At 42.4% G+C, this 27145-nt stretch overlaps 1 protein-coding gene across 4 annotated transcripts in view; it reads right to left on the bottom strand.

Annotated features, from left to right (window-relative positions):
- The window catches only part of OSMR (oncostatin M receptor), a 357084-nt gene that overhangs the window by 143694 nt on the left and 186245 nt on the right, over positions 1-27145 (bottom strand). For all 4 annotated transcript variants that reach the window (XM_085631123.1, XM_085631125.1, XM_085631126.1 and 1 more), the window contains 3 exons: positions 17820-17949; positions 11550-11698; positions 8952-9106 (listed from right to left, as the gene is read on the bottom strand). In XM_085631123.1, the coding sequence (XP_085487249.1) occupies positions 8952-9106; positions 11550-11698; positions 17820-17949 (434 nt within the window). The remainder of the gene's footprint in view (positions 1-8951; positions 9107-11549; positions 11699-17819; positions 17950-27145) is intronic.

Raw genomic sequence — 27145 nt, 5'->3', positions numbered from 1 at the left:
AATCTCATTCCCCTCCTCCTGTGGTAGCTGCAGAAGATTTGGGTGAAGAGGGTGTCTGTTCTCCTGATTGCTCCTTTTTGGTCTCAACGCCTTTGGTTCCCGCTGTTGATTAGGTTTTCCAAGGGCAGGTTTGTCTAGCTTCCAGTGATCCCGTCACCTCTTCAGTTCCCCCTCCTATCATTGCCTCGTCTCCGTCAGTTGAATCTGACGGTTTGGTGCTTGAACATTTGGCGTTTGACTTTTGGGTTGTTCTTTGGTGGGTATGGATATTCAACAGTAATTGTACCCTCTTGGGATCTGCATACTGTCATGTAGGGTCTCCAATTGTCCCCTTTTGAGCCTTTGTTGTAGGCCGATTTGCTGAGGTTGCCTGTTAAGTTATACTTCCAGTTGACCATTACGCCGGCTCGGAGGTTGGGTGAATTAGGGGCTTGCTTGTATCTTTTGCCTATTTGCAGTTGCTGCCGGACAGGGTAGTGTTACGAATGGATCCGGTCTTTCTCCCTAAGGTCTCTGTGAAGTTGTCTTAGCATCATGGGGATGGAATTTAGAACTGTGTTGGTGGGTAGAATGTTGTTCTTTGAAGGTGAAGGGAGGTTGGAGCTCAGGAGCTGGGAAAGCAAGCAGGAGGTACCTGTGAATATAACTTGGATCAATAAAGATTATATTCCTTTCTACACTGTGTCTGAGTGGATCTTTACATTCTCCTCTAAATTCCATTTACAGTAAGAGCTTGTTCTTCCTGATTTTCCAGGGGAGGAGGGTGCTCTGATGTCTTCTGTATTAGATGTTAGGAGGGCCCGTTAGATTTATCTGCAATGTACCCAATGCTTTCGTCTTTCCCCTGCTCTGTTGCTGTCCTGCGGGGGAGTACCTAAGGGCAAGAAAGGGTCTACATCCACCATCAGTAGGTGGGTGTGCTTGGCAGTTTGCCAGTCATATAAGTCTGTGGGGCTGGCTCCTCCAACTCATGTTCAGTGACACTCCACTCGATCTGTGTCTGCTTCTTTGCGTGAGGTCGTAGGTGCCTCTTTCATGGAGTAATATAGGGTGGCTACTTGGCAATCGCATCATACATTTATCAAGAATTATCGTCTCGATGTGTTACATGCTTCTGTGGGCAATTGTGCTGTTTGCAATATGAATGCAGTTATGTCTTATACCTTCTTGTGATTAAACTTTGTGTTCAACATGTGTCTTTGGCATCATGCTTTTTCTTTTTGCTTTGGTTTGTGAGATCCTCACTGATTAAGGACTAGGACGAGGAGGTCTTATGAGGGAGTAATGTGTTGTTACTTATGTGTAACCTTCATTACTCCAATTAAGATGCTCCTCGTCCTAGTCTTGTTCCCTCCCTCCCGCTGTTGTTGTGTCTGGTCTTGTTACTAGCAGGCATGGCAAAGGGTGGGAGGGATTTATATACTAAAAATAAAAAATAGACTGGCATTTCAGAGGCCTGTTGGGAGGAGGGTCACCTCACTAATGTAAGGAATCAGATGAGTAGTACCTTAATCAGAGTAATGAAGATTACTCTGATTAAGGTACTCTGAGAAGTGTAGCTCACTGGTTAGAGGAGGCATACCCTGAAGCAGAGATCAGACCCGGGACCTGGGTTCGATTCCCGACGCGGCAGGGTCCAGAGCCCAATCGTCCACGGACTCGATAATTCTCGCTTCGGTGCCCACTCTAAGCACGAGTTCACACTATGCAGCTCTGGGCAACAAGCCTGCTTAATCTCCACAACGGCCCCCCGCGGCGGGATGCCTGGCTTTCACCTTGGGGATGCCCAGTACGGGTTATCTTACAGGGAAAAACCAGGACGGGTTCCCAATGCAAGCGCCAAGATGCCCGTAGGGTGATAGCTGCGCTCTATAAGTACATCAATCAATCAATCAATCAATCAAGATTACCAGTAGGTAACGTCACATTTGCCACAATGCACCACTCACTTTGCACAGACAGGGCTTATGCTGTGGTGACATAGAGTGGAATAGCATAGAGTGTTGTAGAATGCTGTAACATAACATAACAGGTGTATTTGTAAAGCGCACGATTACCCGAAGGTGTGCTGGTGCTGAATAACAGATGTTTATTGTTACCCAACTCAATGGTACTCATTTTATTGACCTCAATTCGATGAAAGGCTGAGTGGACCCGCCGGGATTTGAACCTGTGACCATGAGGTCGAATATAGGCCCCTGCAGTGGCTGCTTTAGTCCACTGAGCCACCAGACCCGGCTGTAGAGTGGAGTGGCATAGATTGGAGTGGCGTAGACTGGAGTAGTAGAGTGGAGGATGGTTGAGTAGAGTGTCGTAGAATAGAGTGGAGTAAAGTGGCATGGAGTGGCATGGAGGGAGTGGCGTAGAGCCTCGTAGAGTGGCATAGAGGGAGTAGAGTGTTGTACAGTGGAGTGGACTTTAATGGTGTAGAGGGTCTGAGTGGAGTATCGTGGAGTGTAATGTTGTAGAGTGGAGTGTCATAAAGTGGCCTAGAAGGAAGTGGCGCAGAGTACAGTGGTGCAGAGTAAATTGGCGTAGAGTGCCGTAGCGTAGAGTGCATTGGTTTAAGTAAAGAAGTGTAGAGTGAATTGGCGTAGAGTGCAGTGACATAGAGTGCAGTTGTTTAGAGTAGAGCGCATTAGTATAGAGTAGAGTAATGCAGCATTGAATGGCGTAGTGTGTAATTGCATACAGTTTATTGGCAGAGAGTGTCTTAGAATGGTGTAGAGTATAGTGGTGCAAAGTAGAGTACAGTGGCATAGAGAGCAATGGTGCAGAGTAGAAGAGCTAAGCGATCAGTGACGGAGAGTGCAGTGTTGCTGAGTAGAGTGTTGTAAAGTGCAGTGGTTTAGAGAGGAGTGGCATAGGTAGCAGTGGCATAGAGTACAGTGGTGCAAAGTAATATAAAGTGGTGTAGAGTGCAGTGGTAAAGAGAAGATTGGCATAGAGTGCAGTGGCGTGGAGTGCATTGGTTTTGAGTAATGTGTTGTATAGTGCAGAGGTTACAGTAGAGTGGCGTAGAGTGCAGTTGCGTAGTATAGAGTGGTGCAGATTAGAGTAGTGTAGAGGGGTGGTGCAGCCTTTATTGCAGTGGCATAGACTAGAGTAGAGTGGCTTTGAGTAGAGTGGTGTAGAATAGATTGTTTCAGAGTAAAGTGAAGTAGCATAGAGTGAGGTGGCGCAGGGTAGAGTGGAGTAGCGTAGAATGGTGTACGGTGCAGTGGTGCATGTGGGGTAGAATGGAGTGGTACAGAGTAGAATGCATTGGCATAGAGTGCAGTGTTGCAGAGTGGAGTGCTGTAGAGTAGAGTGAAATGTCCTAGACTGCAGTGGTGTAGAATAGACTTGCGTAGAGTGCATTGGCATAGAGTAGAGAGCAGTTGCGCAGAGTGGAGTGATGCAGAGTAAAGTGCAGTGTTGTGGAGTGGTGCAGAGTAGAGTGGAGTGGGGTAAAGTGGAGTATGCATGCTGTGGTAGCACACTGCCTTTATAGACAACTAGACTAATGATAGCACATGATGACTTAAGTGCATGTGAGTGACGGGAGTCAGGTATAAGAGTTTACCCAGAATGGAACCTACATGAGGGGAGGAATATGTAGCATCTGTAGTAATATAGACACGGTAGTAGATTTGCAAACAATACAAAAACCCCTATAGGAATGTAATTACCCTAATGGGAGCCTGTTAGGCCAACTGGGTGAATGATTGCATGAGACAAACTAGATGTATGCGAGTGATGCAAGTCACACATATAAATAATTGGCCACACAGGATCCACTCTTTTTGGAAGGTCTTGTTATTTCTTCTTAATTACGCAGGATGTGTAGTCAAATACAGGCACTGTGGTTGATTCACAAACTAAGCAAAACCCCAATGGGGGAATGATCTCAGATAACACACTAAATGTGGTTTGTTAGATATAAGAGATCGCCTAAATCAGGGTTGAGCGATTATCATCGCTACATAATAGCACAAATGGATATCCACTTTCAGGAGGTTGATTGATTAGATAGACCATGGCTATCTCACAGCTTATTGCATTCTACAGTACCATGAACTCATGTGAACACACGTTCTGAATATGTTTCATTGATTTATTCTAGTGTGGATCCAGATACACCAGCATCTGAACAATGTACACTGCTTGGAGGTGGGAGTCTGTTTAATTTATTCTTTCCACAATGAAACAGATTAGTCTGTTGTTGATAGTATACTGGCCTCTCTTTATACTCTTGCCCCGATAGGTGAAGTGGCAGATGGCATTTCTCATACTGAGAATACCCTTGAACATTGGTTAAACAGCCGAAACATCGACAATTTTATATGGGATTGTCTACTAAACAATTCTGTGAATAGAGAATAGAGTGTTGTTGAATTTGCAAACTCAAAAAGACATTCTGCTTGTATATATATATATATATCATTGTAAAAATTGCACAATATCACACATTTGAGCACTGCGCCATCTGCACTTTTTTGATCTGATGTATATGTCGAACTATACCTATTATTGGAGAATAAGTATTGATCAGTGATAACTAAAAAGAGTTAGAGTCATATTGACCATAAGCTAAAACAGTTCTACATTACAGATAATTCATCTTCAATTGAAATGGCCATTGCATTTGCATATACATACAGTTTGACTGTGTACAAACAATAATGTGTGGGAAAGTCATCACCTAGTACATTGATTGTTTTGATTGTAGTAAAATATTTGTTTATACCACACAAAACATGTGCTTCCTTTGTGCTTTCCTAATTTCCTGCACAGGTAATTTACAGACATTTACATTTTGTTGTGTGCTAGAAAAAATAACACCCTACAACATTCCTCCAGCACACCCCTAGTAAACAGCATGATTGTCACATAAATCCTTTCACTTTGACGTCAGAGAAAGAAAGGTAAACACTAAGTTCCTCTGAAGACTGAGCCTGACATTTGACCTCTGCCTTTGAATGCACAGCAAATGTGACAAGTTAAGAACAAGATTTAAAGGCCTGTTTACAGATATTCAACATTTGAACACTGGTGAAAGAATACTGTAAATTGGACATGGGCACGGGAGGGACACATCTTAAACTGGGCAGCCTAAAACAAATAGAACCTGCAAATAGAAACCAAGCAAATGTAGGTTACAAACCACAAAACCAATGGTAAGCAATGGGTAGAATACACTCCCAGGGAAACTTTCTGACTATCCCCACGATGTCTTTAGAAACCAGACAGCTGTGCTCCCTGGTAGGCTTATACTTAAAAAGGGTTGAGGGATTGGAGCAGGTGTTAGGTTTAGCAGCAGAGGCAGTATAGGAATTGAAAACAACTAAAGTATACGCAAAATCATGTAGATTAGAGTACCACAGGCATCCCATACATCTTTTAGACACACAACTACACTCTGAAGTCTAAAGTTAATGATGGAAGGCGAAGGCACAGGAACAGAAAAACAGAAATACATTCCTCATGAATGCGCTACTCCCATCTGTGCTGCTGCTAGAGAAAAGTAAACACATAAATTGAGTCTTTATCTAAGACACATTTGAAGTATTACAGTGACAAGTGTATGCCCCCTGAAAGATCACACACCATTCCATTGTAAGCTTGATACTTTATACCTGTTAGTAAGCCTTCTCTGTGCTCATCGGAGCCACGGGTAGCCATTGCTAGGGTAAGAGAGCAGCTTTTATGATTGTTTGACTACCCCTGCTGTGTTAAGATCATGGGGCCTTAGTTAGGCACCAAACGTATTGTTTTGAAGAAATATACCAATTAGATATTGTATTCATGCATGTTTAAATGCACATTGCGCCTTGATATTAACCAGGTAGACCATTTAGGTTAACAAAAGAGTGGTGACGGGGACCAATTGCTTTGGTCCTGAAGAAAAGCCTAAGGGAAGGCTTGAAACATGTAGACCAAGGAGAAAACCACTCATTATAGTGTACATTCCCCCCCCCCCCTTTTAACAATACCAGCCACAGGAATTATTAAAGTATAGTTTCCATGTAGCCAGATATTTTTTAACTCTCATTTTCCTGACCCTTCCACTCTTACAAATAACACATAGTATTACTTCACAAAAGTGCTCCCATGTCTACGTCGGTCGTAGCACGCCCCGTTCCGCAGCAGGGCGGGAAGAACCCGATGATGAAGCATGCCACCTAGGGACTTTTTGGTGGGTGAGGGTTATTTTAAGAACACTCATAGTTTTCTTTAACATACTAAAAGCAATCACTGGAATTACTGCTATTTTCAAGAATGAAGGGTGGACTTTCTTTGTTTTTTCCCGATATCTAAAGGATGCTGTGTCTACAACAGTGCACCTAACCTCTTTTCTCCCTTCCTTGATCTTGGTTACCTTCTCTGGGCAGCCATGCTGCTGCTGGCCCAGGCAGCTGGATATACAAACAAAATATAATAATAATCGCAGCTGCGTGGAGGGCAAGCACTCTTTTGAAGATGCACACAATTTCTACCCAATCAAAGTATGAAGTCCTGGCTAACTGCATGTGGGTGAAGCTAAAGTCCCGCTCTGTAGTACTCCTGAAAACTCCTTTGTTAGGTTGATCATATTTTGACTGCAGACAATTGTGCTGTGAAGCGAATGTTCCAAAGCTAAAATTCAGGTTTCAGAGCTCTTGAACTATGTGGGACTCTTTTTGGAACACCTTTCCACAACAACTACGAGAACCAGAAATTCCTATGCCCTGTGGTAGTAGGCAATAACTATAAAAATGGTCAATAATCAGGCTGTGTTAACTTAGGTAACTTTTCTAAGCTTCATTTTGAGGGTTATCCCATCACACCAAAAGCAGTATCACAATACTTTACAGTGAGGATAAATATAGCATTCACAATTAAGTAGTGTCTAAACTTTAATGTAGGTAGTGATTATGGGAAAGTAAGTTACATGATTTCAATGAAATCACACGAATAGTAGATGTGACATCTTTAGCACTTGATAATCTCAGAAGAAGGAACAGAACTGGGTCCAGGCCGAACTCTGAACTAAACAGGACAATAGGTCCCAGACTTCAAAGTAAAAAACCTTGACCGGAGCTGCACACCTGAGAAACTTGGCAGCTATGGAGCCCCATGCTTACTGAAATGAGATAAGGTCACCTCCAGCCAACACCTAAGAAAATTAATCCTCTATAAATTTGAAACCAGAATGTTCAAAACCAAATAGGAATAACTATTTTGTCCCTAACCATAACAAGGGTCATCCCTCCTACCCATGAAACAGGACATCTTGCAACAATAATAACACCTTGTCTTTACATGTTTGATGTACATAGCATCACACTGTACCACATGCCTCTAGATTACCCAAACCTCAAGGAAGTTGTCTTCACATATTGCCCATCAAATCGAGAATGTTAAGTCAAATAAGTAGTGTCATGAAGAATAAGCATTTACACCTTACAGTATGTCAGACTTCAGTCCTCGTGAGGAAAAAACCCCACAGATATTACACCAAGTTCAACATTTGTATCCAGGTCCCATGAAGGCCTGATTTTACAAGACACAGTGTGGGTCCTACTTGCTTTGGGGTTATTCTGTTGAAACCCAAACGCCAACAGCACTCATTTTATTATGCTCTGCTGATCGGAAACTAAGAGCTAATCCTTCAATAAATTCCGCTCCCATGTGACAGAAAGACTCAGACAGAGATCAAAACCAATCAACCTCAAGGAAGAAAACAAATATCTGAATGTGGATGAAACTGAGATGTCCCAGTATATACACATCATCACTAGAAACACAAAGGGTATAATCTCAGCTAGGAACAGCACAAAAGTTATGGGTCCTGGACTGCAACCCATAAGCCTGTGAACATCGCAATTGAACCCATAATAGGTGGTTGCATGGTCTATGGTAAAGAGATCTGTGGTCTGGACAAGGCCATGTAGGAAATCAGACATTTCTTCAGAAAAGTAAGGAAATCGTTTGCATTTACAATAGGCCACACCTAACATCATCCTAGAAGCCAACATAGTCAGTGCGCATGTCCATATGCAGAAGCCACACTACTGTCCTCCCTAAAAAGATGTAATTACCTGGGGGACTTCAAGCAGAAAACTTAACCATGTTGGATAAAATTCCCAATATTAGAGACAGAAAACGAGGGAATTAATGAGTTACTGAGGCTACAAAAATAAGGAGATATGGTTGATAGTCACACAAAAACATAATAAGGTAAACCATACTAGAGGCCTTTGAATTGGAAGAGGCCCTCAAATCTCTATGCTCTATCACATGAAAGGACATCTACAGCATACATGATTATAGGCAAACAAATCATGAACGTGTCAAGCCCCAAGAATGTAGAAATCTGCTTATAGAAGTTAATGGAAGCTCAGAAAATGACTTTAGATGATCATTCGGAATATGAAATCTAAAAGAGTATCTTTCTAAACAGGATCTCAATTGTGCCATAAGTACACAAGCAGAAGAAGGCAGAGAGTGACAACAAATTTGGAAGAAATCAGAACCAAAATTGGGTGGATAGTGTGACCGCAAAAGGAAGATAGAGAGGTTGCTGAAAAAGAGGCCACATAACTGAAATTAACGTATGTAATCATCCATCGATGGCACAGATCATGAGGGCAAACAAGAATAAGAAGCTGTCCCAACTGCAGCATTTGTTTAATAAAGGAAGGGCTATCAATTATGTAAGGTCAGCGGACCTGCTAAAAAAAGACTCTATCAACCTTTAAAGGCAGACTCCATAATCTTGCAATTTATCTCCTGAACTACATTTTGAATAATAATGCTGCCATGAAAATTTCTGTAATTGATGCAATGTGGGTTACAAATTGCGAGATCCTGTAGAGACTCAAATATTATAGATATCAGACTTACTACTTTTTTTCAAACAGCAGTCATATTCTTCTGGTGAACCATCTTATTGAGGATCATATGGCTAAAAAGTGTATGCTCCTTACCAACTTTGTTTCATTAGTGCGAATATTTCGAGCTTCAATCTGACACAGTAGCTTGAGGGTTTTGTAGTCCGATTGCATAGACCAGCACAACTGGATCCATGTGGCATTCGTTGAATCTAATGTTGGTGTCAAATTTGTAGGAGAGATCGGATGAACTGAAACAAATCATAAGAAATGTGTCTTTTCAGAATTTGTTTTATGTTCAGACTATTAATTTCATCTTCATATGCAAACATAACATTTCACTGATTGTGCATTGACAATGATATACCATCTCCAGATGTGCCCTGTCTTATTCCAAATATTTCTGTTGCACCCATGTTCCTTATTTATTGAGACAACATCCACATGATTGCAAATTCAGGATCAAGATTATTTTTTATACAGATGGCATATAAAACAGTGAAACAGTTTGGAGCATGCTCACATAAATAATTGTTTGTCTTTTAGGGAAAATGTGGGTGAGATCATCTCTTGCTCGAATGAATTATGCTGTGAAGTCTTTCTTCTTTGAGTAAACAAGCACTTTGGCAGGCAGACCTTCATTAGTTCCAATGAAAAGCACTGGGGAATAAATGGAGAAAAGAGTGCTCTTGTAGCAACTTCATAATATTGCATATTTTTTGCTGACGCTTCTACTTCTAATTTTATGTTTCTCATGGGGGATGACGATTATTATGCATACTGTTCCTGACGATTGAAGTATGGAGTTTTCAAAGTGCTGAAGACGTGAACAAATTAAGGGTTTTTTACAAAGTAAACTCTGCAAGATTCAAGAATATTCCCACAACAAATTACCCTGGGGTATATAAACAGTGCATAAAAAAGCAAACAAAAGTTTTGGTAGTGAAAATTAACAATTATGTTGTAGGAACGCCACAGCAAAATGGTGGGTAATGACTTTTATTCTGTTAACAGGATATATCGTCTCAAAAGTATTGATCATGCCAACTGTCAAACTTAGAGCCTTCCCGCCAACAACATTCGAATGGAGAAGCAAGGGAAAAGGGAAGGGGAAAGGTAAGTAAATAAAGTGACCACAAGAGGTACCAACGAGGAATGTAAAAGATGTCTACATTGTATTATAATCCCATTTGTTTGTAGTTCATACGTTAAGTACAGTTATAAATGTAAAGTTTACATTTTTCTGTTTTTCGTTCCTAAGGCAGTTTTCCAATCCAGGTCACCCATCCCATATTTAAACTTTGAATTTCTAATTGATTGGGGGCATTTTCTGCTTTTTCAATTGTTGTGAATTCAGTTATGTTTAGGTTAGGTGTTTCAAAAACTGTCACAAGAGCATTTCCAAATCTTTGTAAATGTCCATCAATTAAATTAGTAAGTTGGCATTTTCAGATGTTTCAGGACTGATTCAGATAACCATTGATGTGCACAGGAATGCTTTTTTACGTTCTCTTACAGGCCTTTGTGAATCGGCACCTAGATGTCCACTTCCCCAATAGTAAAGTGTACTGAGGACAGAGTCCTTTATATTTCCACAAATTTTATATGGATATTCCCATTTTATTCCCATTTTAGATGTTTTGGAGCCAATTCACAAAGACATTTAAGAGAACCAAATTGAGTACTACAGATTTGCCTTGCCCAAAATGCCTTTGTGAATATGCCTCTACTGTTGCATGCCATCTGACACTTCCCCATTTTATGGGTACACCTTCGAAATGCGATAGGATGTGCTAGAGTTGGGCAGAATAATTTTTAAGAGTTATCTGCAGCACTTTATCGCTGTGGTAGTGAAAGCCAAAGTAAAAGGAAAGTGAGAAGCTAAGGTGATACAATGCGGTTAAGTGTAGTAAAATGCATACATTATGAAACTACAAACTAAATGACTTAAATATATTGAACTAGGATGTTTTTACAAACAGCGCTAGCTTGTTTAAAAATTGTGGATATCATTAGAAGGAAGGAATTAAGTGAACATATAAAGAAGCAATGGAGGAGCCCCATACATTTTGGGAGGAGAAATCCCTGCCCAGTTCTAGTACTTAACTTATAAAAAAATAACTGTGCAGGCACCCGCTGGGGTTACCAAATACCAAGGCAGCCTAGTCTGCATTCCACCTCATGCCTCTTTCTTCCATCACACTACATTTCCTCTCACTTCATCTCACTCTTGCAGGTACTTTCCCATATCTACTTTCTCTCTTTATCACTGTGTTCCTATTTTGTCTTCCTCCTTCTCTCTCTTTTGTATCTTTTTCTTGTTTTGGCTCAAAGTTTGATGATGACAAGTAAATCCCTGTCCCCTTGAAGAAATGCTGGTGCCCAGTTCCTACAGCCACAAGCACAAATTAACACTACCCAGCTCTCTTACTTGTTCTTCCTCTCACATACCCTCTTGGTAACCTGCTCCATGCCTTCCTGTAGCGCCCTACATCTCCTATTTTCTCCCTCAGTGATTCTACTATGTATCTCGGGGGTCACTCCCACAAGAGGTGCCTAAAATGAATTCACAGTAATAATTTGCAAGCTGAATAGCCAACTTCAGTATATTGGTATCCAAGTATGCTGCATTGCCATTAACAAAGTCACAACTATTCCGTCAAGTTATTGATACAAACACTGCATATTCATCACCTTTATGTGATACGTTCAAGATAAGGTTAGCATGTCTGTTTCCAAGGTGGTTTTCAGCAGTTAGAGTAAAGTTGTATATCTTTTGCCTGCTGTCAATGCTCCAGGAGCATGAGTCCCTGCTGGAACACTTGGACATGGTTTGCGAATACCTAAGAAGAGAATCAAACAATACTGATTAAGTTGACATCACAAAAAACCCTAGGATGTAAAAGATAACCTGGGGACTGAAGAAGGCACATAACTTCATTCACGCATACTTGAGATAAACTGGATTTATAATATTAGAAGAGCACTTTATTGAATGAATTATTGCTTGGTAATTGCATCACATATTTATAAATAAGGCACATTACAACCACTTGAATACAACAACAAGTAACTGTCATGCCTTAAAAAGCATCCACAAATATACCATGCCCTCCCCATTCTTCCCCTTCATTGTTGCTCAACATTCACCCAAATCCTTACTAAATACAGAGCCTTTCCCTGATTTTCCAAGCTACACTTAGGAAGTGTACTTCTGTTAGAATAATGACTGGCTTGGACAATGACCTACTTTGCCTACTTTAGGGAATGCATCCTCTCAGCTTTTAAAAGGGATTTCAGCCAGAACCAGGGCAAAGTCAGTCACCATTCTGTCTACTTGCTAATCTCATTAGTAGCATATGGCCAGGTCCCATAGTGAAGTTTGGGCATGCTCTATCAAGCCCCCACTAGCATTATTCAAATCAAACACACCAATGATTGCCTCTCTGTGAGAGCCTGTCACTGGATTAGCCCAGAACCCCACTCCGAAGAGTTGTTTGCACATTGTAAATATCCTTGTTTCTTCTTTGATTACAGCTACCGATGTACGCTTTCCTACTACCAGTGCACATATGAACCTATTAGCCACAAGAGCAAGTCGGTTGAACTTCCCATACTACTACACTTTACCTTTGGGACATCAACTGCTACCTTTAACATGCACTCAAACCTCCCATTCAATAAGAGAATTTCCCCTAAATAATGATTTAATTTTAGTCTTCCTCTAGACCTTCTGATCTCGCTAATTCCCTATTCTCTGAAAACCTCACTCCGAGATAATCAAAATAGACACTTATACTCCCTAACTTCGCCTCCTTCTCATTCCTCTTTAGTTCTGTACCCTTACCTACCAAGAAAGATTATAGGTAACATGTTAGTCTGTAATATCTGCACAGCAGGGTTTAGAGGCTGTCTGCAATGGAAAGGAAACACTTCCCCATACCTATTGTCAAAACCACATTGTCATGAATAGCATTCCATTGATCATTTTTTCATTTGCCCATGGAGGATTTACAGCTCCCTTTGCTGCTGACAACCTAGGGGCTTATTTACAATCCCCTTGCGCTTCTGTGGGGCAATTTTTCCCATTTTAAAAGTGAGGCACCAGCGGCACAAGGGGCTTGTAAATAAGTCCCCTAGATTGTTAAGGGAAAGACTGAATAGAGTGAGTCCAGCTCACATTCTTGCTTCATTCCCTTTCTAACTTGGAAGGCTATTGAGCATGTTCACTCTGTCTGTGTAGACTGTAGCAGTATTCTCTAGTCAAACCCAGGGGCATATTTACAAGGAGTTAACGCCACCAGAATGTCATTTTTTCCGACGTTCTGGTGGCATTAACTCCTTTGCCTTATTTACAAGACAGCGTTAAGCCACTCAATGTGGCTGAACGCTGCCTTATGAATAATGCACCTATTCACACAGCACTTAGCTAGAAAGGGGCATGCAATGGGTGTTGAAGTGGGCGTTCTGCTGTAACACCCATTGTTTTTTTATGCTGCCCCATATTTACCAGGCATAGGGCAACGCCAAAAAATACAGCCCGGGAATACCTGGTCTTAAGCAGGTGACACGAGGAGAAATGTTTTATTTTTCTTCGTAGTTTGCTCTTTCCACGTGTGCTGTATTCTGCAGCACACACAGTTGCGGCAGCATGACTCGTGGGGAGTGGGGTCGCGTGGGGGGGTTTAATTTAATAATAATAAAAAATTGTAACTTACCTTCCCGCCGGGCAGGAACAGGAAGTAAGCAACAAGGCTCCCAGTCCTACCCCATAGACAATCACAATGCTACAAGCAACGTTGTGATTGGTCAGGACGTAGCCCAGCCAGGGGCTAATGGTCGGTCATGTTCTCCATGTAGGCTGCATTGCAGCCTGCATGGAGAAGGGCAGAGTGCTCATGACTGGTTTGGTCGGCCCCTGAGTGCCGACCAAACCAGTCATGTGCATACAGGAGTGAGCACACCACTCCTCCCCTGCCCAGCCCTGCTTGCAGAGCACTCCCTAGCCACCCGCCCACCCACCACCAAGCCCTTCTGCTTTCTCGCAGTGCGAGAAGCAGAAACATAAAATGGTAGTTATTACCATTTTATGTTTCTGCTTCTCGCACTGCGAGAAAGAAGTGGGGCGACGCTCCTCCGTCCTAGTGGAGGAGCTGCCCCAGAGCACACATAGATAGAGCAAACCACCTGTAAAGATTGTTTATGTGCAGGAACACAGCTTTTTTAGAGCCTGTTCTAGGTGTAACACAGGGGTGCGCGTAGCATTCTTGTGAATAGGGCGCATTCCTGTATTTTAAAACTGTCGAAGCACAGTGTTACCAATTTTGGCATAACACTGTACTGTTTATGCCCCCTAGTTCCCAAGAAAAGACTGAAAAGAGGACTTGTTCAATGTGTTAAAAAATACATTTTTGAAAGTTGAACTGTTCTCTTTTAATATTCTTGCTGTGATGTCTATACATAATATTTGGGATGCTTTCAAAGCTGTATCTCAGAATTTCATAATAGGTTTCCTCCAAGAAAAAGAAAGCGTCTGAATGCTTTACACATTTTCTCTAAGCCAGTCTGCTCTGTGCCACAGCTACTAGGGATTCAGCACAGGTATAAATGATTGAAACCTTTACCTGGACCTAACAAGTTAGTGACTTTGTTACTGGTGGCGTACTATCATCCACCTAAAAATATAACTTACTTTTTGCAGGCAGTAACTGAAAAGTGCCTTATTTCACTTTTTGATTTTATAGAATTTCATTACTGTGACGCAGAAGCCAGCTAATTTGTTATTCTATATTTTTTATAATAGCTGTAGAATACTTCACCCAGTGATTTTTTTACAGTGTACCAATCAAGGATAAATGTATTATTTCCTCTGAAAAGGTACAATATAGTAAAAAGAATAAGATTTATAGATGAACAATGTACTGGAAATCCTGGCATACTAGATGATTATCTCTGTAATCCCAGCATTTTCATAATGATATCCTAATGCCTTCTCCTGATTACTTATAACCTCTCCTCTTCCAATAAGAAACAATGTGATAAATTAGTTACTATCTTAAAGTACTTATTTTTTTCTAATCTGGCTCATAAATATCAGGATGAGACAATTTGTGAGGCTCCAAAAATGTCTGCAGCATTCTTTTCTGAAAAACTGACTGAACAAATCTGGACATATTGAATTGAATAGTGTATGGTCAATTGATACCTGGAATTCTTTTTGGAAGAAAAATTAATCAGCTTCACATTCTGCCAGCACTTCTAAAAAGTATTTTTTTGAATTGATCTTTTCTTACTCCTTAATTGCTTTTTAAATTACATGTCTAAAATCGACTCATGTTGGTCACATAAATGTTATACTGTTACTTTACCCCAGTTGTTCTTTGATTGTCAAGCATATGCACACTTTGGTTAAAGGTTTGGGGAAAAATGCATTGGATTGTAGGTACAGCAATGCCAATTACTTATAGTGATGCATTACCAGGAAGGTTCTTGACTGACTGAAAAATGTTAACAGCTAGGATAAAGACTGTAGATTTACCTATTGCAATTTAACCGAATGCTCTTAATTGTAAAGATAATATGCAAATATCTTATGTTGCTTGTTGGAACTGCAAACCGTAAACTTGACAGCTTTAAGATAGAGGCATGGCATCCTTTGGAGAAGACAGCTGTTATGTAGTCTTCCTTTGTAAACCTCTTAAATAAATCTCAAGTAAAGGTTTTTCAAAGAATGCCTGAAGATGTAGAAGTGTCTGAACCTACACAAATCGCATGCCTCACATCGGAAGCTGTTCCTCCCAACGCTGCTGCATACCGTGCCAAAATCCTGAAAATGTGCCAAAATCCAGAAAATAGCAATCAGCTCACAGAAACTCAGAAGCACAGTAAACCTCAGGGTAACTGTTCCCCAGACCAAGAAAAGAACACTGTGCACCAGATCTTTCTCAAGTAATTCCCCCAACATATAGAATGAATTATCAACAAGGCCTTGCCAGTAAGGCTGCTCTTAACTTTGCCACTTTTCAAGTGCTTACTAAGAGACCACTTTTTAACCAAATACCTTGGTACGAGAATCCATGAAATTGTCTTTTGCATGTTCACAGCATTGATAATAGATGCATAACTCTTTAAAATTTGCTTTTCCCTTTGTCTCTGTGCCAAATTTCACTTTTTATTTTGGTGCACATCATTTCTACTTTTTACTGCCATTGTTCAGTGTCTCGATGTATCTTCGCTACGGCTCTCTCAGACCTCTCCCTGCATAGAGGCTGTTATACCTACCTTAATGTATGTGATCTCTCTACAGCGCTCTGGTGCATGCTTTGCTAGGGCTTAGTCCGTGCTTTAGAAAACCAATAGATACATAAATAATACATTATAAATCACAATCTTCTTTTTCTTCATGTTGCAAATATTATGCCCTGTGATGTGTTCTTTCTTGCACACGCTCCTGAAAACAGGATTGTTCTGTGTGCTTCCTCATGCTTCTTGCACCACTTAGGCATGGTTCATTTAGGTTTGAATGTATTGATAATGCGTGTGAATCCTTACAAAGACATGCCTCTGTTGCGGTTCGCCTCATCTAATTTGCATGAATGCCTCCCCGATACAACACTAGGTTGTCCCTTAGGATCAAGAAAACAATCTTTCTCAACTTTGAAATTACTGACCATTTAAATACCATCTTATGATGCAAAAGAACATTGGTTTACACTTTGTGAATCAAGTTATACTTTTGCTTGCACGGTTTGCTATATTTCTAGCCAAACGTCTGACTAATACATATCAAAATCTCCATGGACTGCACCTCGGCTTCCCCCTCCAAAAATGATGGTCAATTATAGACAGTTTGAGGAGACAATGTAAATGCCTTAGTGGTGGAAATGCTGTTGGGAACGTGAACATATTCGAGATGTAGCAGAGCTACGCCAGATTCTGAGGATAACCAAATATGACCACATCACTCTAATTCTAATGAAACTCCAATTGCTCGACTTGGCGGCGCACACCAACTTCAAGGCCAGCAACATCGTCTACAAAGCCATGGACCAGCACCCCTGCCTGCGACAAGCTCGCCATCTCCGGTGGCTCTTGGCACACCATCGCCAAAGACACCATCCGACTAGACACAAGTGCAAGCAGTCAATACTAAGCAATTGTCTTTTTTCATCTATACATCCAGTATATGGATCTAAATCATCCATCAGGGCCACCCTACCCTTCTTCAGTGTAGGTAAGTGCTAAAAACACATCATTTTAAAAGCACAACATTGTGACACAGTGAAACGTCCACTTCATTCTTAGAATCCAGCACACCCTAGTCTCTCTGACTAGAACTCTGCCTTCGAGCCTTTAGAGCGCTTTGCTGCCTTTTGGATATGTCGAGTTACACAAATACCACCGTTACAGATACTTACATTCATATATAAATTCACCAGGCGGTCCTCAGCAGGCATCAACACCCATGCGTCTGTGCATCTGTCCTAGGCTGCCCAGTGGACATGGAACTGCATGTTTCACTTTGAAATGTGAGGACGAGAGATCACGCTGCTGACTAAGGTGCACATCTCTTGAGGGTCCCACTTGATTTGATATAAATGCTGTGCTTACAGTGGATGTTTTATTTAAAGCAAACCTATGAGCTGTGACTAATCATGGTGCCACTTAGGCAGGTGATGCATGAAGTGCAGATAATTGTTTGGAAGACCATTGCCTGACCACTGAATGAGCACCAATGACATCTTTACCCAGGGCAGGTTGTGCTGTAGAACACAGTAATATTAGATTACTTTCAGATATGTTTTAACATTCTTTGTAAATCCAACTACTGTACAAACTCTAACTTATGTTCATTCACAGGAATTCATAAGTGTTACCATAACACTGTGTACAAAGTGCAGCAAGAAATGCAGATTATGCCTTCACGAAATAATGAAACTCAGAAACTTTATTAACAACACCTGCCATTCAAATAGACTGTAGGTTGTGGAACGAGCCCCCGCGAGGTTGGAAAGCTTGCCTGGGGACCACCTGCAGGATAAAGCCTTCAAGTCCTGGGTTTCACAAGAAAGGTTCTTCGGTGTATCAGGTGGCGCTATAAGGCAAATACACAAACATGTATATTAGTGCATGTCCAGCATAACGAAATCAGTGGCCAAAGAGACTGCATAATTGAATAGAACCTGATCTAATACGAGTTGTCACCCAAACACTATTTCCCACTGCTTTGACTTTAACATCTGTTAATGCCCTGCCAATCTCCTGCTACATGTGTGCAATAACACTGTTAAAAAGCATAGTGTTCAAATGATGACTTGGCTCAGAAAGCCTGCATTCAAAGCCTTCTGATTGTCTCCAGATGCTCAGCAGTGCAAAGAGACGTGGCTACGATAACAGTGAATATCCTTCTTGGAAGTATCAGCATAACATTTTCCCTCTAGGATTATAAAAGAAAGCAAATTACTCAGATGCCGCTATCAGTGAGATTAATGGTTCTTCATTCGTGGGAGCCATGTGAATCATCATCGCTCAAATATAGTAGATCAAATGTGACACATTGTAACAACAGAGACACTATCTGCTACTCTTAAAAATGTACATGAAAACATATACATGTGGTAAATTCTTTTGACTAATACAAAGAGAAGGTTGACATAAAATACTTGTTGAACTGTGTGTAGCTGTGAGTAAAAACGACACCAAGGGGTCGATTTAGAGTTTGGCGCACGGAGTAATGTCTGTCAGGATGGTGGAGATCTTTACTTGCACCATCGCAAGGTTACTCTGCCTACCAAATTTAGAGGTGTCTGCTGGCCCAGAAGACAATTCTGTACATTGAAAGGAGCCTCTGTCACAGCAGTTCCTTTAAGTGTACACACAGTTTGGTGTACATCTGCCATCAGTTTTGATGAATGTACTGCAATCTTTTCAAAACATTTTCTTCTTCAAAACATACTCCCCAAAACAAAAAAAACGAATGTCCTCCACACCCTGGGAGTTTTCTCCGAGGATGTGAGAGTCATTATTATTATTTTCCTGTCCCTCGGCACCAAGTTTTACCTTCTGGAGAGGTCCAGAGATAAAAAGGCATTAAAACATCCTTCTTAAATAGGGCATATGGTGTTAAGTTCGTCCTCCAATGACTCCTGCTCCATCAGTCAGTCGGAGGAAGATTCGATGAGGGCTCTGTTGGGAGAAATCTGGCGGTCCACCCCTCTCTAAATCAGTGGCAGCTCCTCCGCTATGGCGAAAGAGGGTGCCCCCACATCCCCCCAACAACATCCTAAAAACGTGAAAAATAAAACAATAATGAAAAGTGTTTATTATCGTTCTCATTTTTCCTTCCCAGGCTGAGTCTTTGGGATCAGGGCCATTGGGGTTAAAGTGACGGAGGGGGAGGGGTGGGCACTGTTGTCAGTACGCATGTTGGTTTAGCCGGCCGTCTTAGGACGGACAAACCGACATGCACACTGAGCTGTGACCAACCAGGGCTGCGTTGCTGGTTTGAAGACAGCAGGCACAGTCTACCTAGGAGTGCAAATGGATGGTGCTCTGGCCAATCCTGATGCTGCTCTCATGCTGGGAACAGCATGAGAGCAGCATCTGGAATGGCCGCAGGATAGTCTGTGCCTGCAGTGGAGAGGAGCAGAAGAGGGCGATATCATTTTTGTATTTTTATCTGTCGTCCCCTACCCTCAGCACGCTGCCCTACCACTCTTCCCTATCACCAGCCGCTCCTGCTCTAAGTGTGGCGGGAAGACTGATGGTTTGGCAGACATACTCTGTCGCATCATAGATGGAGTACCACGTTCACAATACTCTAAATCAGGCCCTGAGTTCTTTATTCCAAATGCCCCATTATCAGATGATTTAATTATCATACCGATAACAGATACTCAGGCGTTGGTTATTAATGGTCATTATTTATCAAATGCAATAATTATGGCCTAGCACAGGTTTTTTTTAATAACATTTGGATTTTAGTGCTTATTATCCCACGCATATTCCTCTAATAAATATCAGCATGTCTGACTTGAAGATATTTATGACTAAATCTGATTTGCTGCTGTGCCTGGGAGGAATGAACTACACCCCGGGGTTTCTTTGGTGTTTGGCTCGACAGAGGGAGGAGGAGGAGGCAGGAGGAAACATCCCCAGTGCCATAAAGTGCTTCTGCCACTCCCACTACGCAGGATGCACTTGGAAAATGCCCGGACAAAGGCCAGGTAAAGAAGTGATCCGTCTGTGCCCATCAGCGGCCAACTCTCTTTATTTTTTATCATGGGATCTGGATGCACCTGATTATTGATATGGGTAAGAGGAAATAATGTTCTACCTCCCTTGCTGCCATGGATTGTCCTTCCACTACCTCCACAGTTAACCTTTTAGTTAATGCTATAGGGTGATTAATGATGAAATTGTGTCTGTGTAGCAAGGTTTGGTAGCTTACCAACAAATAGGCTCTATTTCAGGGAAACAGCAAAGAATGTGTAGAAAGTGGAGAAGTGTGGCTCAGGGGTTAGAGGCGGCAGACCCGGAAGCTGAGATCGGTCCTGGACCAGGGTTCAATTCCCCGCCTCGGCGGGTCTTGGGCTAAAAATTCCACGGACTCGATAATTCTCGCCCCGGTGCCTCCTCGACTCACGGGTTCACACTCTGCGACTCTGGGCAATAGCTTGCTTAATCTCCACAACGGCCCCTCGCGGCGGGATGCCTGACTTTCACCTTGTGGATACCCTGCTATCTCACAGGGGAATACCAGGACGGGTTCCCTAAGCAAGCGCCGGGAAACCCACAGCGGGTAGCTGTGCGCTATATAAGCTCAACTACATTTACATTTACATGTGTGTTTATAGGTGTGTAATCAATTCACCACAGTGATGGCTGATAAACCCTGCCGTTTTTGTTCAGAATCAGTGACCATGGTGGCAGATTTTCATAATTAATGTTTTTGTACCAAGAACAACTCTATCCCTGCTTAGAAAGATAGTTATAATACTTAACTGCAACTAGTTTAGGGATTCTGTTAGTAGTAGTTTATTAAAAAAGTAAGTGTAAAAAAAGTGGGTTATTAATTGGGGTGGAAGTGAGTTATTCATTGGGGTAGGTGGGAATACACCACAAGGAATACGTTCATAAACTTGTTAGGGTACAGCACAATTTTAATGATTTCAACCTAGGCTCAACCCTGTGATAGCGACTCGAAGAACAGGCAGGTTTACCTTAGGACACTGTGAAAGTATCTAGCGGTAACATAACAGTTAAAAAGTCAAATCACTACACAATAAAAATCTCACAACTGATTTCTACAAATAGAGAAAAATGTAATGAGCAAAATGACACCACACAACAAAAATACAAAAAGGGAATGGGAGATATGAACTTTTAAAGAGTTAAGGCAGACAGTGCCAAGAGAAGGGAAAGCACCAATCAGAAGAAATTGATGGCAGTTTTTTCAGTAAACTTCTAAAGTCTTTTAAATTTTATTTCCAAATTATAACGTCCATGTAACCTTTTTTTTCCAGCGAATTTCTACATTTTTTTAATGTTATTTCATAACTATAAAGTCCCTTTAACCTTTGTTTTTTTAGTGAATTACATTTTATTTCCTAATTGTAACCTTTGACAGTGGCTGTATAGGTCGGTGAGTGGGTGTGTGAGTGGCTGTATGGGTATGTAAGTGGGTGGGTGTGTGAGTGGTTTTGTAGGAATTTGAGTGGGTGTGTGAATAGCTGTTGGGTCAGTGAGTGCTTGTGTGAATGGTTGTATAGGTCTGTGAGTGGCTGTACAGGTCTGTGGATGGGTGTGTGAGTGGCTGTATTGGTCAGTGAGTGGGTGAGCGAGTAGCTGTATGGGTCTATGAGTGGATGTGTGAGTTGCTGTGTGTGGGTGATCAGTTTTGTAAGTGGCTGTATGGATCTGTGAGTGGGTGTGTTATTGGCTGTATGGGTGTGTGAGTGCTGTATGGATCTGTAAGTGGGTGTGTGAGTGGCTGTATGGGTCTCTAAGTGGCTGTATGGGTATGCGCATAGTTTTCTGGGTATGTGAGTAGGTGTGTGAGTGGCTGAATGGGTCCGTGAGTGGGTGTGTGAATAGTTATGTGGGTGTGTGAATGGGTTTGTGAGTGGCTGTATGGGTCTGTGAGTTGATGTGTTAGTGGTTTGAGGGTGTGCAAGTAGCTGTATGGGTGTGTAAGTGGGTGTGTCAGTGTCTGTGTGTGTCTGAGAGTGTATGTGAAAGTGGCTGAATGGGTGTGTGAGTGTGCGACTCTTAGAGTCTGTGGGGGTTATGACAGTAGCAGTGTGAGTGACTTGACTCAGATGGAACCTCACCTCCCCCTTTATCCAAGCAGAGTCCACAGTTTTGCAGAAAAAGTCTACCCAACTGAAACACTTTCCACTGGTTAATTAGTAAGTGCTACCTTGTTGGGTAATAACTAGTGCATATTCTACAGTACAGTTGCATAACGGACCACAAGGAAATGTCCTCAGTGACCTTGTGTGTATGTCATTTAGTCAATGTGATTGTTCCTCGAGCACCTTGATCCACAAATCTGTGATAACATGAATCCTTGTCTAAAAAGGAGGATAAGACTACAAAAAAGGGAATCTCCACAAAACAAGGGTACGTCCTCCTAACTATATGAGGCAAGGGCTTCTTTATCTGGTGAAGATGTCCTCAAAATGCCTCTGCATCAAGAACTCGTCACCAAAATCGTCGGGAAAGGCACTCGGAGGCCTTTTGGTAAGCTGTCCATCAATATGCGAAAATGCGGGAAGAGCTTTGCATACTAATAAGGAAAATTGGGGGGACCTAACAGGCAGAACCTTTTTTTGGAACCATGGGATGGGCCTCTTGATGCTGGGTGTACTGATGCCCACCCAGAGCACCCAGTCTGCAGCGTTGAGGACTGCGCGGGGAGCCTCAATGCCCCCAAGATCCCTGCCAGCTTCCCACCTCCAGTGGGAGACGGCATTGTCCACGCACACAGGGAGCAGCCAAAAATGTTGCTCCCTGAGTGTGGGAGCAATTATTTTCATCTGTTTTCCTGCCCTTTGACTAGTAGGCAGGAAAATCGATAAAAAGTCCACCCCCAGTGGGCAGGAGCAGTTTTCCTGCACCCAACTGCTTAGCTTGGTGGCAGCTGTAAAAGCTCCCGCCAAGTGAAAGAAAACTGCTATCTCCTGAAAGTGGGCACCTCAGGAGATAGGAAGCCGGCCCTAGGGGGTGATGGTGGTCCCCAGGGCCATTAATGGCTCCAGAAGGGGGTCCTCTCCTTTAGTTTTCGCAGGGCTAGCCCCGGGAAGGTGCTGGTCCCCGGGCCCAAAAATTGCCCAGGAAGTGGGCTCTGCACCACCCCTCCCCCTTTTTTCTAGTTTTGTGCTTGGATAGGTGGCAGTCCCCGGGGCACTTTTAAACGTTGGAGGGAGGTCCATGCGAGCTCTCTCCTTTTATGCTCATGTGTCCCGGTGAGGTGGTGGTCCCCGGATCCTTTAAAGGCCGAAGGAGGGGGGCTGCGTGCCCCCCTCCTATACATTTTTTTAATAGACCCCGTGGAGGTGGTGTTCCACAGGGCTTAAACTGCCCTTAGGGAAGGGAGCTGCATACACCCCTCCCCTTTTGTTTAATTTACGCTTGCCCCCAGGACTTAGCTAACCCGGGGCTGAAATACAAACAAGTGTGGGAGACCATGCTTGTTTTTTTATTTTCATTTTCACAGGGATTCATGAATCTTTGCAATTTTCACCCTGAAAACCTAAAAAATGCTTATTGGCCCTGTCTGGGTCCCTGCGGTATCCCACCACCATGCCTAGGGGGTCAGAATATTCCTACCCTGCCCCTTTCTTTTTTTAACATTTTTGTTAGAGACTCAGCTGAGTCTGAGTCCTGAGATGGCTGCCAACACTTCCTGGTTGCAGTACTGGCAGCCAATCAGATCTCTGCACGAGATCGGTACGGTTTGTGTAGGGTTTGCGCCTCTAGATAAACAAGTTTGGTTTTCCTTTAATATATCCTAAACTACTGAACAGATTTACACCAAATAACAAAAGGGGCTCTTTCTGGACCAAGAACTAGATTTCTTCCAAGTTTGGTGTAATTCCGTGCAGCGGTTCAGACTGTAGTCTTGTCTAAAATCCCTATGGGAAATTGCATAGGGAAAAAGCATTTTGTGAGCCGCCACCTTTTTCCTCGGCCCCTGCTTAACAGATCACTCAGAAACTTTCAAACCAGCAGCTGAAAACTGAACATCATGCTCATTTTGAAAATTTGGTGAAAATTCGTTAAACGGCACCAAAGTTGGTAAAACAAAAAAATGCTTTTATATATATTTACTGAAAAAAACATAGGTTTCAGGGGTGTTATAGTTAGCTGGACATTTCACTCGTACAACACCATTGAAATTCCTCCGTTATAGTTAGTTCTATGAACTATAACGCGCGCACCCGCAATCCGCTGCTGATGACGTCTACTGGATGATGTCATCCATTTAAAAAACCTTCCAAATTCACTGAAAAAACCATAGGTTTCACACATGTTATAGTTAGCTGGACATTTCACTCGTAAAAAACCATTGAAATTCCCCCGTTATAGTTAGTTCAGCTAACTATAACTCGCGCGACCGCAATCCACTGCTGATGACGTCACATAGTTAGAAATTAGCATTTAAAAAACCTTAGAAATTCACTGAAAAAACCATAGGTTTCAGGGGCGTTCTAGTTAGCTGGACTTTTCACTCGTACAAAACCATTGAAATTCCCCCGTTATAGTTATAGTCATTAGTGATGTCATCAGTGATGTCACTGACCATGTCATGAGTGATGTAATATGTGACGTCATCAGCAGTGCATTGCGGGCGCGCAAGTTATAGTTAGCTGAACTAACTATAACGGAGGAATTTCAATGGTTTTGTACGAGTGAAATGTCCAGCTAACTATAACACCCCTGAAACCTATGTTTTTTTCAGTGAATTTCTAAGGTTTTTTAAATGCTAATTCCTAACTATAACATGTCTGAAACCTATGGTTTTTTCAGTGAATTTCAAAGGTTTTTTAAATGCTAATTCCTAACTATAACATGTCTGGAACCTATGGTTTTTTCAGTGAATTTCAAAGGTTTTTTAAATGCTAATTGCTAACTATAACATGTCTGAAACCTATGGTTTTTTCAGTGAATTTCAAAGATTTCTCAAATGACAATTTTTAAATGTAATAATAGTTATATTTATTTTTTTGATACTGATTTTCTACATTTTTTAAACTATTTATTTTTACATATTTTATTTTTTAAATTACATTATATATTTTAATATAAATAGATTTTTTTTAAATATTGACACTCTAATGTTTTTTATTGTTTTATATTTTTGTAACGTATTTAAATTATTTACTTTATTGTTTTTAAAAAAAAAATTTTTTGGAGGAGTCGCGCACCCAAAGTGTACTTTTCTCGATTGCTGCGCAGAACCTCGCTGCCATTTCAGGATTGTTGTGTAGGATCCACGTAGGATATGTGATGGGTGCGTATTTTCGTGCGCGATTGCTATGCGACCGGTACGCGAATCCAGGCGCATACGCGACACATACGTATTACTTTATGCGCTGCTCTCGCGCTTACGCGTGATGTCATATACGTGTTCGACACGTTAGGAGTCGGGCACTCAGCGCGTGCACACCACTGATGCGCTGGGTGCGCAACTCCTAATTTGCCCGTAAAATTAGCACCTATCACTAATTTCTATTCTCCCTGGGGACCCCATCCCCCGGGGCCTATATACAATGTTGGGGACCATGGGGGAGCCCATTGCCCCCACGGTCCCAGCCGGCTCCCCGTGTCCTTCGGGAGCCGGCATTGCTTTTCCACATGGGAGGATGCTAACATGCAGCTCCCAGTGTGGAAAAGCAATATGGTTTGCATTTTAAAAGAGAGAGCAGATTTCCCTGCTCTCTCTTTCAAAATCCAAACCAAGTTTGCTATGACAGGGCGGGAGCCTCGGCTCACGCCCTGCCATAGCAAACAGCAGTGTCCCCGAGACACAGCAGGAGCCGGCCCTGGGGTTGGCGGTCCCCAGGGCCATCGACTGCTCCAGGTGGTGGTCCCCGGGGCTTGGGGGGACCTTGGAGCCCCACCCACCCATTTGTTTTTAAAGCCCTGGGGGGATAGCGGTCCCCGGGGCTGAGGGGGCTTTAAGCCCCCCACCCATTTATTTTGTAGCCCCGGGGGGTGGTGGTCCCCGGGGCTGGGGGGCCCCTCTGGGCCCCCCATCAAATTTAATATTTTTTGCCCCCGGGATTTGGCCTTCCCGGGGGCTAATTATTAAAGAAGCGCAGGAGGCCGCGCTTGTTTTTTATTTTTACGGTAGGATCCGCGCACCCAGCGCGCATTTTGCTGTTTTGGGCCCTGGGGGTCTAGAGGGTCAGGGTATTTCTACCCTGCCCCCTTTATACGTTTTGCACACTTGATCCACTGATTTCTTGAGCCTCGCTTCTACCGAGGCACAAAATGGCTGTCAACACTTCCTGGTATGGAATGTTTACAGCCAGTTGACAGCCAATTAGCATGCAGCTTGTGATCGGGAGTGTGCGCCCTGGGTGCGCATAGGGTGCGCGGATCCTCCGAGGCCATAGATATATCTATGATTTTACTTTTGACTTTCTCATCAACTACTGAACGGATTTACACCAAATTTGGTGTAATTCCGTTCAGCAGTTCGAGCTGCAGCTGCGATTAAAGGTTCCTATGGAAAATTGCATGGGGAAAACACAATTTGGGACCCCCCTTTTTTCTCGGCCCCTGCTTGACGAATTACCCTGAGACTTTCAGGATAGGAGCGGACCGGAGCGCCCCACCAGTTTTAAAATTTCCGCGAAGATTCGTCAACCTGCGCCAAAGTTATTCCAAATAGAATGTTGCGGATTTCCTATGGATAATAGGTCCTAATGATAACTACCTACTGGCGATCACCAGTAGGTAATATATATATATATATATATGTATATTCCACAAAAACAAGGTTGCCCTTAATGGGAGCGCGTTTAGATTCTTGGACGCTGAAAGAGGAACAGAAAGGTCCAATCGTGAGTGACTGATAATGAACAGTTTTCTCTACATTTTTTGCTGAAGTCAACCCGCTGGGGATTTTAATGCATGTTATTTTTGAAAAGCCAGGAACACCCACATGGGATTTTACGATTGTTAGAGACTCCAAATACCAGACGCCCTAACGGCGGGAGAACACGCCCAGGAGGGCTGGACTCTTTAATAAAACACAGGTGTTCTCTAAGAGGTTTGCT

This window comes from Triturus cristatus, chromosome 2_1 (genome assembly GCF_964204655.1).
Source record: "Triturus cristatus chromosome 2_1, aTriCri1.1, whole genome shotgun sequence".
Taxonomy (NCBI): Eukaryota; Metazoa; Chordata; class Amphibia; order Caudata; family Salamandridae; genus Triturus; species Triturus cristatus.
This window is presented reverse-complemented; position numbering and strand designations above follow the sequence as displayed.